The 18,437-nt window shown below is 35.3% G+C and overlaps 1 protein-coding gene across 1 annotated transcript in view; it reads right to left on the reverse strand.

Annotated features, from left to right (window-relative positions):
• LOC134853865 (transient receptor potential cation channel subfamily M member-like 2) overlaps window positions 1–18,437 on the reverse strand; it is a gene marked incomplete in the record, with an annotated part of 85,508 nt that overhangs the window by 16,740 nt on the left and 50,331 nt on the right. Inside the window, 9 exon segments of the mRNA XM_063869813.1 lie at window positions 486–503; window positions 1,205–1,294; window positions 1,883–2,111; window positions 4,244–4,374; window positions 5,462–5,584; window positions 12,718–12,840; window positions 13,761–13,823; window positions 14,518–14,665; window positions 15,657–15,844. Coding sequence (XP_063725883.1) covers window positions 486–503; window positions 1,205–1,294; window positions 1,883–2,111; window positions 4,244–4,374; window positions 5,462–5,584; window positions 12,718–12,840; window positions 13,761–13,823; window positions 14,518–14,665; window positions 15,657–15,844 — 1,113 coding nt within the window.

The following is an 18,437-nucleotide window of genomic DNA, read 5'->3' on the forward strand; positions in this document are numbered from 1 at the left end:
ACCAGATTTTGGACCTGCTATGTTTAGACTCTTTTGTTGATGTTATATTCAATTCAATTCAATTATTCGATACAGTGAAGAAATACATACGTAACCACTCACTGCATCAGGATAGCTAGAACAGGCTTTTCAACCTAACAAGTAGCTACCTACTATCACAATTAAGTAACGACAACGGGTAAACAAATCAGAAAAAATTGTCGACCAGCTGTACATTGTCTTAAATGTAATTTCTTCTGAAAACCTTTAAAAATTTTGACAGCTGTTCTTGAGAGTACCTGTCAAAATTATATTTCAATCATTCAAACGAAGTTTTAGCAAAATATCAAGAACACCAGAGTTTGTGGTGAAAACAGGCTATGGTTCTCTGAAGCAATAACTCAGGTTACTTGCTTAGTCTAGTAGCTAAGTTAGGATTTTTCGTTAAATTAGTCTAAAAACGACTCATAAGCTGTACTATAATTTAGATATTTCTATATGCTTACCCGCAACCAGCCAATCTCCTGGAAAAAAAAGAGTAGCTATAGGGCACTGTTAATATATTTAAGGGGTGCCAAATACGGGAATGCCCATTGAAGGGGTTTTCGCATCTTAGACTTACGGTAAAAAAATCCAGACCTGGCATGGACACTTCTGGTTGCATAAGTGTTGTGCAACATTTCCCAGCCAAAGGAAAACAACCAAAATCAACTACATAAGTCTTAATCAAGAACAAAACCAGTAGCTAATTTAGGGGCGGGGGCGGAGCGGACGCCCTCCCTCAGGGATTCGACCCCCTGGCTACCCAAAGACCCAAAGTTCCCTCTTTGGTACTATTATAAGACCTCCATTTTTGGATGGCTGATCCTTAAATTTTTCTAAAAACGCCTTTTTGGCCTGTTTTTCAAAATTCGCCTGCGGTGCAAAAAAATTTTGCCAAAACAAGGCCTTTTTAGTGATCTGGGAGAGCTCGGAAAATCAATTTGATCGACCTTAAAAAAAGAATTTTTTTTGAAAATTTCCCCTCCCTCCCTCCCCCCTCACCTCCCTTCCCTTCCCTTCCCTTCCCTTCCCTTCCCTTCCTTCCCCCCCTCCTCGAAGGAAAGTCCTAGATCCGCCCCTAAACACAACAGCATTTCTCTGTACAGAGGTGAATATCCCGTATGTTGATCAAATTGCAAATTGCACCTTCTATTTCAGTCGTTTTTCATAACGTGTTACTTACACGATCATGCTGTGACGCGAAGATATTTCCCAGTGTGTCGTAATCGAACAAGAAGAGAGCCAAGGGCGGAAAAAACAGAGAGACAAGCACCTGAAACGTAACAAAAAACACAGATGATTCAAGAAACCGTAAATTGTTAGTCGCCGTCAAACGAAGTATTTTACTTCCTTCCAAGCCTAGTTTATCAAATTGTATTTACAATTTTTGCCATCCGGTGGTTAGGGAGAAGGTCCATTTTTAGACCCAAAAAACTCTATGATTTACACCAATCTAAGAAAAACTTAATTAGTTAATTTATCCAGAAAGTTTGGCTCCTCAGTTGCTTAATTGTACTATTTGACAAGTGACAAATTTGTGTTTCGCAAACTGCAAAAAAAATGAAATTTGAAAGACTTTAAAATTAACTTTGACCGATTTCAAAAAAAAAAATCTTTCAAAAATTTCAAGATTAAGTTTCAAAGATGTCAAGAAGATAAGTCTCGGAAACTAACACTGGATGATAGCGAGATTCGAACCCAAGCCTTTGGATTAACCGCGCTTTTTAAATTATTGGATTAGCCGCTCTTTTTAAATTATTAGAGTAGCCGAGCAATTAAATGCGCGACTCCGTTCGAAAAAAAAATCGATCACACTAAAACATCGCTTCGCTTGTGTCATTACAGGGCTCACGTGACGTACCCTGAGTGTCATGTCGTCACATTGCTTGATGCCACCTGACCATATCTCATTGAGAACTGTCTGGGAGGAGGCGTGGGCTATGAAGTCCTCGTGTTCCGCCAAAACTGCCAACCCCAACACGGAGTGGCTCTTGCAACTTGATAGATTGGACACTATCATCTGACTGGAGTCATTCTCGTTGGCCTTGTAGCACCTCTGCAGCAACTCCATAGCCAGATCAGAAAAGTCCCTGCAAATATTTTCAGTTCAATAGCGGTGCCACAAAACATAGCCAATAGACATTTGGAAAAGAGTCAATGAACGTAAGTAAACAGAAAAAAAACATCTTTCGAATTTTAAAATAAAACAAGATGGCCTTCAAAATTTTTGGATTTTCAAGAAAATTTTATGATTGGAACTCTTTTCAAAAAAATAACCCATTTTGAGAAAGCTGGATTAGTCGGTACAGTTTCATTTCACTGGGAAATCTTATAATTACTTCATTTTCGAAACTAGAAGTCGATGTCTTTTTTCGTGACCTTTACACTTTTGCTGTTCAATAGTGGAGTTTGCCCTCCTTTTAACAAAGGAAGTGAACTGAACTTAAAGAAAAATCAAAAATCAAACCTCAAAAAATCAAAATTGAGCGTGATAAAATCTTTTTCCTGAGAAAAAAAAACTACCAAGAACTATATAAGTGTCTGAACTGCGTTCATCGAAACTTAGAAAAAACTCCAAATAGAACGGTTATTCATAATTGAGACACGCTTAAAGTATGCTTGCAATTGACGAAAAGCAGATTTGACACAGAGGCAAAGCTGCGCTTCGCAAACACTTGCAAGAACACGACCAAAAAGCAGCTCTATCAAATGAAATTTAAAAAAGTGAAAGTAGACCTCGAAGTTGCAAAAATTCGGTTTCGAATCTGCGATCTAGCAAATTTGAGTCACACGCATTAGCTAATCAGTCCCGGATGCTTAAAATGCCCAAAAATTAGCCACCAAGAACTTTTGCATGTAAACTGGAAAGCAGAAAGTCAAATTATGTATAAATTATGCATTTCAAAAAAGCGAGATATAATGAGTTGGAAATTTTCTAAATGGAGCTTTTTCCACAGCGGCGAAGCTGCGCTTTGCAAACACTTGCGAGAAAACGACCAAAAAGCAGCTCCATCAAGCGAAATGAGAAAAAGTAGAAATAAGCCTCGAATTATCAAAAACTCGTCTATGTGTAGGATTCGAATATGTGACCTGCAATTAAGAGATTTTGAATCTCACGCACTATCCACTCAGCCACGCAAGCGTCACAACCGACAAACAGTAGCCAGGAATAAAGCAGCTACATATGTTAATAACTTGCCAATGCAATTCAGCAAAAGGGGCACCAAATACAAATAGACTCAATTTTGCATGTAATAATTTGGAATATAACAAACTGAAGGCGTTCACACTAACTTTGAATGTAACAAATCGGATAGCATAAAGCCACATTATGTATAACTTATGCATTTCTAAAAATTGCAAAGTATATTGAGTTAGAAAATTTTTGGAACCCCAGTTTTAATTATTGTTATTTTGTTTGAAACAAATCCCTTTTTTCGGTTCATTTGATGAATGAAAAATGCATTAACTGTGTTAACTTATTACTATTCGAACATCAAAGCATATGCTATTAAAAAGCTGTAAAGGTGTTCCTCTATTATTAGGGTACCGCACCATAAAGGTTCAGCACCAGTGTTTGCTACTTACTAAATCCGTACTAAACACTAAAAGTTCGTACTAATACACTAGCTTTGCAAGTCTAACCATTGTACTGCTGTTTGAAACAAATAAACTTTTTGGTTCAATTTATCAATTAAAAATGCATCAGCTGTGTTAACTTTTCACTAATCAAATGTCAAAGCACTAATGATACTACACTTCAACCGCAGTCTACCGATTCAAAAGTGCCACCAAATGTAGCACTTTTATTTGCGACTTAGGTTGGAAAAAAAGAAAGTTCGTACTATTACACTTTGCTCTGTAAGTGTAAAGATGACCACCAATTTCAGTCACCCCGTGAACAAAGATATTTAAGATATGTACTTCGAATTTCAAGACGCATTTACGATTCGCACAAAAATTAACCCAATTTGAAAAAAAATCAATAGGTTTTTAATTCCGCTGGTAGATAGATGAAAATCCACTTAAGTATGAGTTATCCACGATTTTTATTGCAGCCATTTTAATCGGTGAGCAAAAAAAAGTTGAATTGAACTTAAATCAGCCGCACGAAAAAATAAAATAGGCCCTTTAAAATTTTTAGCAAAAAAAACACGACACAACTAAGTCTTTATTTTCAATTCGTTAACTGCCACTTAATAAGAGTGATTGCACTACTAACTGGATGTATTCTTCCAGTACTTCTGGATCCATGTTACTGAACTGTTCTCCCATTGTAGTGTACATGCGCATTGCGATCAGTGCCTTCGCCTGATAGTTGTCACCAAAACGCCAGAATATCTTCGCCATTTCCTGAAACATGCTCATCCCGCCATAACACTCAACATGCCCCAGTACCCCTAATGACTTTTAAAACATAGCAAACAGTCAATTGGAAAAGAGTCAATGAACGCCAGAAACCAAAAAAAAAGATAAGTGTTTTGGAAAAAACTTCAACTTTCGAATTTCAAAATAAAAACTCAAGAACAATTTACGAACATCTTTTTTTGATATCTTTAAGCCAATTTGGGAAAACTGGATCAATAGCTTAAGTTTTTACTCTGCTGGAAAGTACACTTTGGAAACTGGAAGTCGGTCACTTTCTTCACTACGTTCATGAGACTTAAACAGCCAAAAATTTTATCTAGGGGACATTTATATCATTTACGATAGTGTTAATGAAGAAAACACGAATTCGATCTAATTACTTACTATTCCCCCCCCCCCCTATTTCAATTTTCAGAAATTCAACTTTGGCCACATTTTCAATAGCTTAAAACAATTTTCAGAAAATATATATTTAAAACTTTAAAACTTTTTAAGTGGGTATATAAAATAGTGAGTAATACAAATACGAACGCGCGAAAAACCCACTTAATTGTTGACATTTTTGAAATGCATCTTATACAGAAATGGTTGTCAAAAATAATACATGCACAGGGGAGGGGGAAGGGAAATAGTTAACAAGATCCCGCACTTTGATCAGAGCGGGTATTTAAGATGCAAAACTGATCAAAATATTTCTGTTGGTGAATAGGTCTGTTTTGCTGGTAGTCGGAGGGGATAGTCCTGTGAACGGTTATTTAAGGTGGAAAAAGTTCAGTACCCTACCCGGTTACAATACCCTGGCTAATCGCAACTTTAGGTAATCAGGATTTGTCTCAGACAAGGGCTAGGGAAAATTTATCAAGTTAAAATATCGAAATGAATGTTTATTACAAATACAACGCAAATACAGCGAGTAAACTCAGCCGAAACACGTTATACCCACAAAAAAAAAACAGCAAAGAATGACTTCATTAAAAAGTTAAGTTCCCGATGTGAAACAATTGCTCTCACAGGTGTGACTATTTTCTTTGGACATTACGTAGATTCCGATTACATAATAGTAGGCCCTCACGTGATAGTGCATGAGGATGGCCCAGAGGAAGAGAACGAAGGTGGGGTCCTTGACCTCCGGGGGATCCAACTCCATCAGCTCATCCATCGTCATCTCCCTGTTCTCACGCTTCTCCCACGCAACCTGTTACAACAATATACGAGTTGACCTACTTTTTAAAATGAAGTAATCCAAAATTATAGTAAAGAAACTCTCGGAGGGATCATAAACAAATAATCAAAAGTCTCTTGGCAGACAATTGAAATTTTTTGGACGGTCATTATACGAGTCAATATTACTAAAATTATAAACATCAGACGTAAATCAGAACACTAATAGCAACTATAACGTAATAAAAACTGTAAATAAAAACAATTCTACAATATGACAACTAAACCATGACAACAAAACATAAGAAGACAAATAATGAGCCTACAATTTTTTGTGAAACGAGATAATTACCGTTTGAAAAAAAGGTCCTGTCACATTCGAACCCTTTCCGTCCCATGCGTATTCGTTACCTCCAGACAAAATAGGCTGGATACAAAGAAATTAAAAATTAATTAAGAACTGAACCCAAATTTACCAATTCTAATTGGAGTGTTAACAAAATTAACGCAGAGCTAGACCTAGGAGCGGATCTATTTTTTTTGGAGTATTTTTCAGTTTTTGAAGAAAAAACATCACGTAAGAGCTCTCTAAATTGTAAGAAATTTTTGTGGTAGACACTTTCATCATACATCTAAACCAAAAAAGAAAACTGGGTCAATGAGTAATTTTTTTATTCCGTCGGAAGATCTAAAAATTAAAACCTATTTCGAAACTTCAAAGTTCACACATCTTATAAAAAATTACAATCGCTCTCTAGTGGATGAAACACATGTCGAAGTTGCGGTTAAGAAATATACTAACTTCAGCACAACAGTGAGTATTCACTCACGCATGTTGAGTAGGAACATTTTTTTTATTATTATAACAAGCATTTTCTGGCATATTAACATATTAGACGATACATTAGTTTCGCACCAAACATCGAAATAAAAAAGTAACTAAAAACAAAAAAATCAAATATTAATAAAAGAAAAACAAAAGTGAGGTGGTGAAACCAAATAACATCATTAAACACAATATTAACCCATACATGAGAAACAGACAGTTGGAAAAAAGTCATAAAACGCAATTAAACAGAAAAAACTACAACTAGAAAACTCTCAACTTTCGAATTTTAAAGATAAAAACCGATGCTTTTAAAGCACTCTGAAATTTCAAAACAAATTATGATTGGCAGTTTTTTGATAAAATTGACCCAATTTGAGAAAACTGGATCAATAATATTTTTTTTTTGCTGGGAAAGCTGAAATTGAAATTCTAATAACGAAACTAGAAGTCGATCAAGTTTTTCGTGACCATTAAACATTTGCTGTTCGATAGCGGAGTTTGCCTTCCTTTTAACAGTGGAATTGAACTGAACTACTAAAAATCGAATGCCAAACAGCGGAAAATTAAATTTGAGCATGAACCATCTTTATTACTTTTCCTGGAAAAAAACGAAAAAAAAATCATCGCGACCCATATAAGAGTCTGAAGGAGGTTCATCGATACGAAGGTTTTACATAGGTTTAAGCGCGGAAAAAAGGATATGGATCTCTAACTCCTTAGAAGTTGATTTTCGAATTGAGAAAACCCACTTGTTAGGAACTTTTTCAACTTTTGTGCTTGTGACAAAATTCAGTGTCGCAACAGTGTCTGAGAAATTGCAGGCACTGACGGCACTGATACTCTGAATGACGAAAATAAAAGCCAGGTACACTGGCATTTTTTTGACACAGAGGCGAAGTTGCACTTCGCCTACACAAGCAAAAAGATGACCGATAACGCTACTGATAAAAAAACTGACTGAGTAAAACTTGGAGTCTACAAAATATTTTAAGTGACGCGAGCCAATTAAAAGTCTATATATCTGCTCCTTCGTGACCTTTGAAACGAAAAAAACGCGACCTATATGAGAGTGTGAACTACGTTCATCGACTCTTAGAAAAAAAACAAAAACGAGAGAAAATGTTCATGAATAGAACACTGATGACTTTTTCTAACTCTCAAGTGTCATAGCAAAAATCTTGAAGCTGACACTTGAAGCTGACCTTTTTGAGATTAATGAATGCATTATACTTTTATTTCACTGAATCTCGAAAACTGCGAGAAATCTAAAAAATATCGAAATCAAAATACTTTAAAACCAATTTTGCAAATAAAAGTGGAGCGCAAATTTTAGCTCCATCTGCCGTTTTGCTATTGGAGAGCATAATTTGTATCTATTAAGCAAATGAATTTAAAAAACGAAGTCAAACGGAAAGCGTACTATACTTTCCTTTTTGCAAACTAGTTTGAAGTTAACTTAGAGAGAACTCTAAATCAAATCATCAAAGTTTTTATCTGATCAGAAAAATTTTACAAAGACAACACTTACAACATTACTAGCGATTCTGTAATTACTAGATTAGCCGACACAAAATGAAACAAAAATCGATAAGATACAAAAACATAGCCATTGGACAGATGGAAAACAATCGATGAAAACAGGAAGAAAGAAAAAAATCAATTTTTTAAGAAACTCAATTATTTTTCGAAGTAAAAATAGATCACGTTCAAATTCTTTGCACTTAAAAATCTTCCCTAATTGAAACTTCTTCGCTGTAAGTGACCAAATTTGTGAAATCTAGATAAAAAGGAGAAGTATTATTCCCTTTCCTTTAGCGTTACCTGTCTTCCTTTTAGCAAATGCATTTGAATTGAAATAAAAAATATAAAAAATCAAGCTCATGCATGAAATAAAACACGGTAATTCGAAATAGCTACAATCAATTTCACGCAGAGACGAAGATGCTCTTCCCATACACTAGCGATAACACGACAAAAAACAGCAAAATCTGAGCCACGGATGCTTAGTCCATCACAAACACTAGCCACAAGTAAAGCCGAGAACATACAATGAAATTTGTAACTCTACAGACCGTGATTATAGCATTAAGGCACAGAAATGAACACTTTCAACGAATACTTTTATTCGCGAGTTAAGTTAGAAAAAAAGAAGGTTCGTACTAAAACACTAGCTGCTGGCTGGCGCAAAAACTATTTCCTTAAAAACTGCAAGACCTCAATGAATGTCTGCAGCAAAACACCACTTTCAAGCTCTCTATTTTTAACGATCTTTCATGAATGACAGTTTTTTCATAGTAAGAACTAAATTAGCGGACCCAATTACAGAGAACTGGGATAAAAAGTTAGTTTTCTATTCCGTTGCAAGATCTTGACCTTTTCCGTCCCATGCGTATTCGTTACCTCCAGACAAAATAGGCTGGATACAAAGAAATTAAAAATTAATTAAGAACTGAACCCAAATTTACCAATTCTAATTGGAGTGTTAACAAAATTAACGCAGAGCTAGACCTAGGAGCGGATCTATTTTTTTTGGAGTATTTTTCAGTTTTTGAAGAAAAAACATCACGTAAGAGCTCTCTAAACTGTAAGAAATTTTTGTGGTAGACACTTTCATCATACATCTAAACCAAAAAAGAAAACTGGGTCAATGAGTAATTTTTTTATTCCGTCGGAAGATCTAAAAATTAAAACCTATTTCGAAACTTCAAAGTTCACACATCTTATAAAAAATTACAATCGCTCTCTAGTGGATGAAACACATGTCGAAGTTGCGGTTAAGAAATATACTAACTTCAGCACAACAGTGAGTATTCACTCACGCATGTTGAGTAGGAACATTTTTTTAATTATTATAACAAGCATTTTCTGGCATATTAACATATTAGACGATACATTAGTTTCGCACCAAACATCGAAATAAAAAAGTAACTAAAAACAAAAAAAATCAAATATTAATAAAAGAAAAACAAAAGTGAGGTGGTGAAACCAAATAACATCATTAAACACAATATTAACCCATACATGAGAAACAGACAGTTGGAAAAAAGTCATAAAACGCAATTAAACAGAAAAAACTACAACTAGAAAACTCTCAACTTTCGAATTTTAAAGATAAAAACCGATGCTTTTAAAGCACTCTGAAATTTCAAAACAAATTATGATTGGCAGTTTTTTGATAAAATTGACCCAATTTGAGAAAACTGGATCAATAATATTTTTTTTTTTGCTGGGAAAGCTGAAATTGAAATTCTAATAACGAAACTAGAAGTCGATCAAGTTTTTCGTGACCATTAAACATTTGCTGTTCGATAGCGGAGTTTGCCTTCCTTTTAACAGTGGAATTGAACTGAATTTCTAAAAATCGAATGCCAAACAGCGGAAAATTAAATTTGAGCATGAACCATCTTTATTACTTTTCCTGGAAAAAACAAAAAAAAAAAAATCATCGCGACCCATATAAGAGTCCGAAGGAGGTTCATCGATACGAAGGTTTTACATAGGTTCAAGCGCGGAAAAAAGGATATGGATCTCTAACTCCTTAGAAGTTGATTTTCGAATTGAGAAAACCCACTTGTTAGGAACTTTTTCAACTTTTGTGCTTGTGACAAAATTCAGTGTCGCAACAGTGTCTGAGAAATTGCAGGCACTGACGGCACTGATACTCTGAATGACGAAAATAAAAGCCAGGTACACTGGCATTTTTTTGACACAGAGGCGAAGTTGCACTTCGCCTACACAAGCAAAAAGATGACCGATAACGCTACTGATAAAAAAACTGACTGAGTAAAACTTGGAGTCTACAAAATTTTTTAAGTGACGCGAGCCAATTGAAAGTCTATATATCTGCTCCTTCGTGACCTTTGAAACGAAAAAAACGCGACCTATATGAGAGTCTGAACTACGTTCATCGACTCTTAAAAAAAAACCAAAAACGAGAGAAAATGTTCATGAATAGAACACTGATGACTTTTTCTAACTCTCAAGTGTCATAGCAAAAATCTTGAAGCTGACACTTGAAGCTGACCTTTTTGAGATTAATGAAAACATTATACTTTTATTTCACTGAATCTCGAAAACTGCGAGAAATCTAAAAAATATCGAAATCAAAATACTTTAAAACCAATTTTGCAAATAAAAGTGGAGCGCAAATTTTAGCTCCATCTGCCGTTTTGTTATTGGAGAGCATAATTTGCATCTATTAAGCAAATGAATTAAAAAAACGAAGTCAAACGGAAAGCGTACTATACTTTCCTTTTTGCAAACTAGTTTGAAGTTAACTTAGAGAGAACTCTAAATCAAATCATCAAAGTTTTTATCTGATCAGAAAAATTTTACAAAGACAACACTTACAACATTACTAGCGATTCTGTAATTACTAGATTAGCCGACACAAAATGAAACAAAAATCCATAAGATACAAAAACATAGCCATTGGACAGATGGAAAACAATCGATGAAAACAGGAAGAAAGAAAAAAATCAATTTTTTAAGAAACTCAATTATTTTTCGAAGTAAAAATAGATCACGTTCAAATTCTTTGCACTTAAAAATCTTCCTTAATTGAAACTTCTTCGCTGTAAGTGACCAAATTTGTGAAATCTAGATAAAAAGGAGAAGTATTATTCCCTTTCCTTTAGCGTTACCTGTCTTCCTTTTAGCAAATGCATTTGAATTGAAATAAAAAAATAAAAAATCAAGCTCATGCATGAAATAAAACACGGTAATTCGAAATAGCTACAATCAATTTCACGCAGAGACGAAGATGCTCTTCCCATACACTAGCGATAACACGACAAAAAACAGCAAAATCTGAGCCACGGATGCTTAGTCCATCACAAACACTAGCCACAAGTAAAGCCGAGAACATACAATGAAATTTGTAACTCTACAGACCGTGATTATAGCATTAAGGCACAGAAATGAACACTTTCAACGAATACTTTTATTCGCGAGTTAAGTTAGAAAAAAAGAAGGTTCGTACTAAAACACTAGCTGCTGGCTGGCGCAAAAACTATTTCCTTAAAAACTGCAAGACCTCAATGAATGTCTGCAGCAATACACCACTTTCAAGCTCTCTAGTTTTAACGATCTTTCATGAATGACAGTTTTTTCATAGTAAGAACTAAATTAGCGGACCCAATTATAGAGAACTGGTATAAAAAGTTAGTTTTCTATTCCGTTGCAAGATCTTGAGCTTTAATCCATAGTTCGAAACTACAAGTCATTCACATTTTCTGGCCTCTTTGCAATTCTGCAATTGGAAAGCGCAAGTTGCCTACATTCTGGCAAAATAATGTGAATAAAACTTAAAAACGAATAAAAAACCAAAAAAAATCGACTCAACGTGAGAAAGAAAAAAACAACACAACTTATACTGGGCGATATTGAAAACGTTTCGTAAATCCCTGAGTGATTTTTTTTCAGAGTGAACAATCTTTGAAAACATTTGATACCTTGCATTTCCATGTTTTTGATGCAAAATCGATCACAATTCACCAAATATTATGGACTGAAATCTGTGAGCTTAGTTACGAATTTTTTAAAATTGAATAAAAGTTATGATTGATTTTAACGGAAAACTTAAGATTTGAATCCAAAAAATGATGAGTCAACTTATCGGTCAGTTTTTTCAACTTCCTCTCATATGCGCCTTGGGCGGTTAATAATCATCAAACCTAGCCAACTGACAGTTGGAAAAGAGTAATGAACGCAAGAAAACTGAAAAAAAAATTGACTTGTTTTTTCAAAAACCTTCAGCTTTTGAATTTCGAAAAAAACGATGGCCTTAAAGCTCTATGCAATTGTAAAACAAATTATGATGGACACTTTATCGTTAAAATTAACCCATTTTGAGAAAACTGGATCAACAGGCAAAACTTTTTTTCTGCTGGGAAACCGATAATTAATTTCCATTTTCGAAATTAGAAGTCGATCACGTTTTTCGTGACCTTTACACTTTTGCTGTTCGATAGTGAAGTTGCCTTCCTTTAAACAATGAAAATGCATTGAACTTAAGAAAAAATCTTTCGTCAAATTGCAAAAAATCAAAATTGAGCGTGAACAAGTTTTTATGACTTTTTTTCCTGAAAAAAAAAATAAAATCAGCAAGACCAATATAAGAGTACTCACTATGTTCATTACTCTTAAACACTACTCACCAACAAACCACATTTAAAAATATTATGCTAAAGCAGCAAAGGTTAACCAGACATAATGCTATTGCTGCATGAGTGCCACAAAATAGATGCAAAATTTTTTTAGCGACTTAGGTTGGAGAAAAAATTTCAATTCGTAATATGATACTGCACTCCGCATGTAATGAAACTTTGAAAACAAACCCTCTTGTTGTAGTATTCTGTGTAGCGTTGGACGAAGTCATCAGAGAGCATTGCAAATTGGAACCCACCCCCGATCAAGTGCTTCATCCCCCGCAACATAGCCAAGAAGAACGGAACTGTAGGCTGAAACCACGCAGAAAAAAAACTTATTCAATTAAGTGAAGACTGATCTCATTCTCATCAAATGATTCCATAGGGAGGTTATTACTATAGGAAACGTGCGAATGGGAGAGAAAGTTCCATCAACATCCTTCCAAATGTCCAAAATGACAGATTTTCAACTATGCTTCTCAAAAAATGTTCTTGTCTAACTTTGAATATAATTGGACACGACAAGGTTACATTGTTACATCTACCCACTATTTAGCATCAAAATCCTCGTCCACCGCATTATTTTCTGAATCAAATTGTTACTTTAGATTCGATGAGATAGCTACCCGCGCTCTAGAGAATCAAAACATAGCCAACGGGTGGTGGTAAAAGTGTTGAAAATAACAAGGAAAACGAAAAAAAAAGGTTTGGACAAACTTTACAATTTCTAAGAAAAAAGATACCACATTGAAGCTCTTTGAATTTCGAGAATTGTTAATGATCGCAGCTTTTTTCTTTAAAAAATCTCATTTAGAGAAAACTGGATCAGGGTAATTTTTTATTCTGCTGGGAACTCAAAGAAATTCAGCCCATTTTTGAAACTAGAAGTCATTCACACTTTTCGTGAATTTTACACTTTGCTCTTCAATAGTAGAGTTTGCGTTCTTTTTAACAAAAGAAAGGAACTGAACTCAAAAAACATCAAAAGTCTACCGCGAAAAATCAAATTTGAGCAAGAAAAAACTGCAAGATTTTTTCTTGCAAAAAAAATCAAGACCTATAAAAAAGAAAATCACTTCGTTATTTTACACTTAAAAAGATTCACGCAAAAACAGACTAATGCAAAATAACAGTATTCTTGAAAACTTTTCGAATTTTTGACCAATTTGAATTTGATTTCTTTCGTTTGACAAAAATTTTATTACTGACTCAAAACATTAAACACTACTCACACATCTCTTCATGACGATAGAGTCCATGAACTGATAGAAAGTCCGGTCATTCTGGTTGTTTTTCTAAAACACAGAATATTTTATGACTATAGTTCTATTTTTTGGCTCGGGCAAAAACACTTAGAAAAAACCAATTTTGGAGCAAGCTTTTTCTTGATTCGCAAATTAAGAAATGTCATTTGACTTGAATGAGTCTATGAAAACGCGTTCGATTCATCATAATTACACTTTGTCAAACGGCAACCTTGAATAAACAGCTCTTTATCCCCGTAATTAATTAATTTTGCACAGAGGCAAATTAGCATGGCAGATCTCCCAAAATTAGAGACAAAAGTCAGCGTTAAATAGCATGAAAAAAAACTACGAAGCGGCAACTAAGCAAGAAAAAATGATGTCAACTCGCAAGTTGGCCTCAACCGCTAGCTCCGTTGCGCTTACATTGGACAGGAGTGGTGCAATGCGCATGAATCAGTATTTGATTTGCCGTTGATCTAGATGTTTTTTTTGGTAATTAAAGCATCATTTGAATCTACATTTGCACCCCTAACTTAAGAGCGGTAAATCAGCACCAGAGCGTGTTATTTAAATTCGAATTTTGCTGCATTCTGATTGGTCGACAATTCGCCGATGCAATCTACGTATGAAGTAGATCCGATCATTACCATTAGCTAGCTATTCGTTTTTTCGAGCTCTCTTTTGTTGCGAGTTGTCGCCGTATATTGAATATATGCATGTAGTGAAATATGAAATAACTGACGTATATGAATAGTTGTTCGAGCACAACTACATTCTTGAACATCTCCATGGTGACTCCACAGTCCAGAAGTAGATTGACAAATTCGAACTTATTCTCCAACATGCACTCCACAAACACACTCTGCAGATACTCTGGCTGGAACTTATTCCTACACACAACAATTACAACAATCATAACATAATGTATCGAATCTTGGGATCATCTTAACTATTCCCCCCCTATGGTACCTTGTAAATAAAAACACTTTTCGCCAAGTTTAATTGTCAACTGGATTCGTTTTGTATTTCTCAGAAATGTGTTCTTGTCGCATTCCTATTGGTTGACGCTATTTCAATCCTTGTTAACTATATCCCCCCCCCATGTAATTGCTCAAAACATGTAATTGATCAAAACAAACATTGATCAGCGCACAAACTGCAAAATCCGTGAACAAACAAACTATGATTTCTATATACTTTTTGCGATTGGATAAAGATGGGTCAATATGTATTTTTTTAAAACTCCACTTGAAAAATTAGGCTTAAGCTCGACCCCAAAAGTAATTCACAACTATTGCGCATTTTGCTCTTTCGTCATTAGAGAGCGTAATTTGCCTTCCTTCTATCAAATGGATTTGAAATGAATTTTAGAAATCAGAACTCGGAAAATCTAATTTGAGCATGAATCAACTTAAAAAATTTTTTTCCTAACAAATCCACACGACCTCGATAAAACTCTTTATTTCTTTCATTGACAATTAACAATCGAGCCTTTGCTTGATAAAAAACTCGACCCTTTTCTTAATTGAAAAAATAAAGGCATTTTTTTGATTTGATCTCTGACAGTGCTGCCTATCGCAGCAAAACAATAAATTTTTTTAAGTTACTTGAATTTCTTTATAAACTGACACTCACATATTACTATATTTTTTCAGAACTTTCAAAGTTTTTATTCCCAAGATTCTTCGAAAAACAATTTTTCTTACATAATAAGCTCCAAATTCTATTTACTCGCTCGAAATATAAAACTCAAAAAAAATCAACCGGTTTTTCTTGACATTGGCACCATTTTTGAACACCTTTTAAATTCGTTCGAATCACGACTGCAAGGGCTTTAATATGATTTATCATTAGAGCCATTCCCATAATTATTTCTGGTACCTGCTTCTGTTGAAGATGTTCTCGCGAGCACTATCCGGTCTGTTCCACTTAACTGAGAAGAACAGCTGTCGCTTCAGATCTTCCTCGTCGGGCTCCTTTTCGTCCTTTTGCATCGCCCTCATCAGTGCCCCCAGAATCACCTTGTCCAGATCATTGTTCAGAGGATCCCGAATGGAATAGATGGTCACCTAAACCAACTGCTGCTGATTCGAGAACAGATTCGAAGAAAGTTACAGGCAGAGCTTTTACTATTAATTAATTACCAATTTGACCATTCCCCTTTATCGGACATAGCTTTTAACAGACACCCACACAAAAATAGTTTTCGTGCTCGCTTTATTAATTTACTTTATTGTAGTAACGACCAAGGATTACACAACGTCAGCACTAACAGACCACAGCCGAAAGAATTTCTACGACTATAAAATCAAAAACAAAACTATCTCACCCTCGCAATCAATCAAGCCAACACTACAAACTCCTCAAATAGTCTCTTCCTGGTATAGCAGAATTGCAATGGCATTTCCACCCAAGCTCGCCCTCTAAAGTTAATTGTAAAGTAAGAAACCAATTTAATTGTAACATCTATTTTAGCTGTTACAATTTAATTGGTTTCTTACTGGTTTCTTACCTCGGAAACTATAATATAACTCCGAAAGACTCAGAAACAGAAGAAGCCCTTTCTTTCCTATATCCTAAGACTTCCCCTACCGAAGACATGATTTTTTTTGCTCCTAAGAATCGCAGAGTAGCTATCAATCAGCAATATCTACATCCCACTTAGATTTTCATCCCTCGAAGATTTACCGCGTTTATTGATGACTTACTCAATTAATCGGATGGAATAACGTTCCCAGACACAAACAACCACAGCCCATCATTGAACTCCTAAATTACCAAAGACGACCGCGTTGCCGTCATCGTTGATGAAATAACTGTCTCCGCTATTTTCCAGTGAATACTCCACTGCACAAACAAGGTACATCCCTGGACAACTAAATCTCCATTAGACCAAATTTAACCAAAAAAAACAGTCGCACACAGAAGAAACTAGCAGCCGTAGACCTTTGACTGTGTCGATTACCACACCCTGATTGATAAACCTAACGTTTTCGGGGCCCAACCGACGCTGGCTAAGCAACTATCAGAGATTAAAAAACAATCAAAAACAATGCGCAGCTGAGTCCCCCCAGGGTCAGTGACTTTCCCCATACTATTCAACTTCTCTAGGAGTGACTCATGATCCACAGAGCATAAACATTATATCAATTGTCGAAGACTTCAACGTCTAAAAACAGAGCAAAAACATAAAGACTTATCCACATTGTTTTCAAATATCCTTGAGTGTATATTTTTCGTTGAGAGCCCCCTCTAAAGGTTCTGTTTTTCTATTCTTTTCCGACTCAAAAATATTTCGACTAGTCAGAATCTACAACCCACTTCTACCACTCAAGCACCGCCCCCAAACCAAAGTGCCCCTTGCTCGAGTATTTCGCCTACTGCAAAAGCCACAAAAGGAAAAAATGGGCTCTTAAAGCTCTTGCAGTATCCACCTGGAAAGTCTGCTAGCCACCCTCACGGCGATGACCAGACAAGTTTTAAAATACACACCTTCTTAGCATGGCCGTACACGGTAAGCAAGGCTGTCATCCCAAACTACAAACAGTTAAAAATGCAGCCCTCCATACCGTCACTGGATGCACTGAAATGACAAAAACAGACCATCTAGGCATCAATTGCCAAATACTCCCCATAACCCACCACGGGAAATGTCTCTCCTCGCAGTACTTTGAAAGCTGCCGCACCAACAACCATTCCGTGCTCAAAACCATTGAAGGCAAAAAAAAATGATGCCAGCACTCTTAGCTGATCTACCGAATCACTTCGCTGATCATTAACCAGAAAAAAAAACATCGCCAACTGATTTATCACCAACAAAAGGGAGTTATTTTTATCTAAAATTCTTTAAAGTATTTCTGGTCAAACGATTTATAATTTTGCTAATACTAGAGATATTCAATGGAAAGATTAAAACCTGAGCGCGGTAAGAATTAAGGCACTAACCGCAAAAATTTTATAATTCAGAACATAGCCAATCGAAGACTGGAAAAGTGTAATGAACGCAAGTAAACATAAAAAAAATACTGACTTTCTTTAAAAAATCTCAACCTTCGAATTTCGCAGAAACAATAGATGCCCTTTAGGCTCCTTGAATTTCTAGAACAATTTATGATTGGCGCTTTTTTGATAACATGAACCCAACTAAAGAAAACTGGATCAATAGGTAAAATTTTTATTCCGCTGGAGAACTAAAATTAAATTCCACTTTCGAAACTGGAAATTGTTCACGTTTTTTTGCGCCATTTACACGTTCGTATTTGGAGAGTTCTATTTACGTCACTTTCAGCAAATTAATTTTAATTGAACTCAAAAAGAGCATATATACATAAGTGCATTCATAAATGCAGCAATATGTATGAATGCACATCTGTAGTTATTAGACTTTTCAGACTTTTCCTGAAAAAAAAAACAAAAAAATCAGCAAGACCTATCTAAGAGTCTTCACTACGTTCATTAATCTTAATCATGTTAAATGAACATAAGGCCAGCTGAAAACAAGAGGACCTGAGAACGATCTTCGAACAGAAAATTACATCACACTTTCAAGGATAGCTTCATGAAATTAACATGGCAAATAGATGGAAATTAACATAAAAAACAGTAGGAAAAGAGCAAGGAAACAGAAAAAAAACTGACTTCGTTTTTGATAGAAACTTGTAT

The sequence above is a fragment of the Symsagittifera roscoffensis genome, chromosome 9 (assembly GCF_963678635.1).
Source record: "Symsagittifera roscoffensis chromosome 9, txSymRosc1.1, whole genome shotgun sequence".
Lineage (NCBI taxonomy): Eukaryota > Metazoa > Xenacoelomorpha > Acoela > Convolutidae > Symsagittifera > Symsagittifera roscoffensis.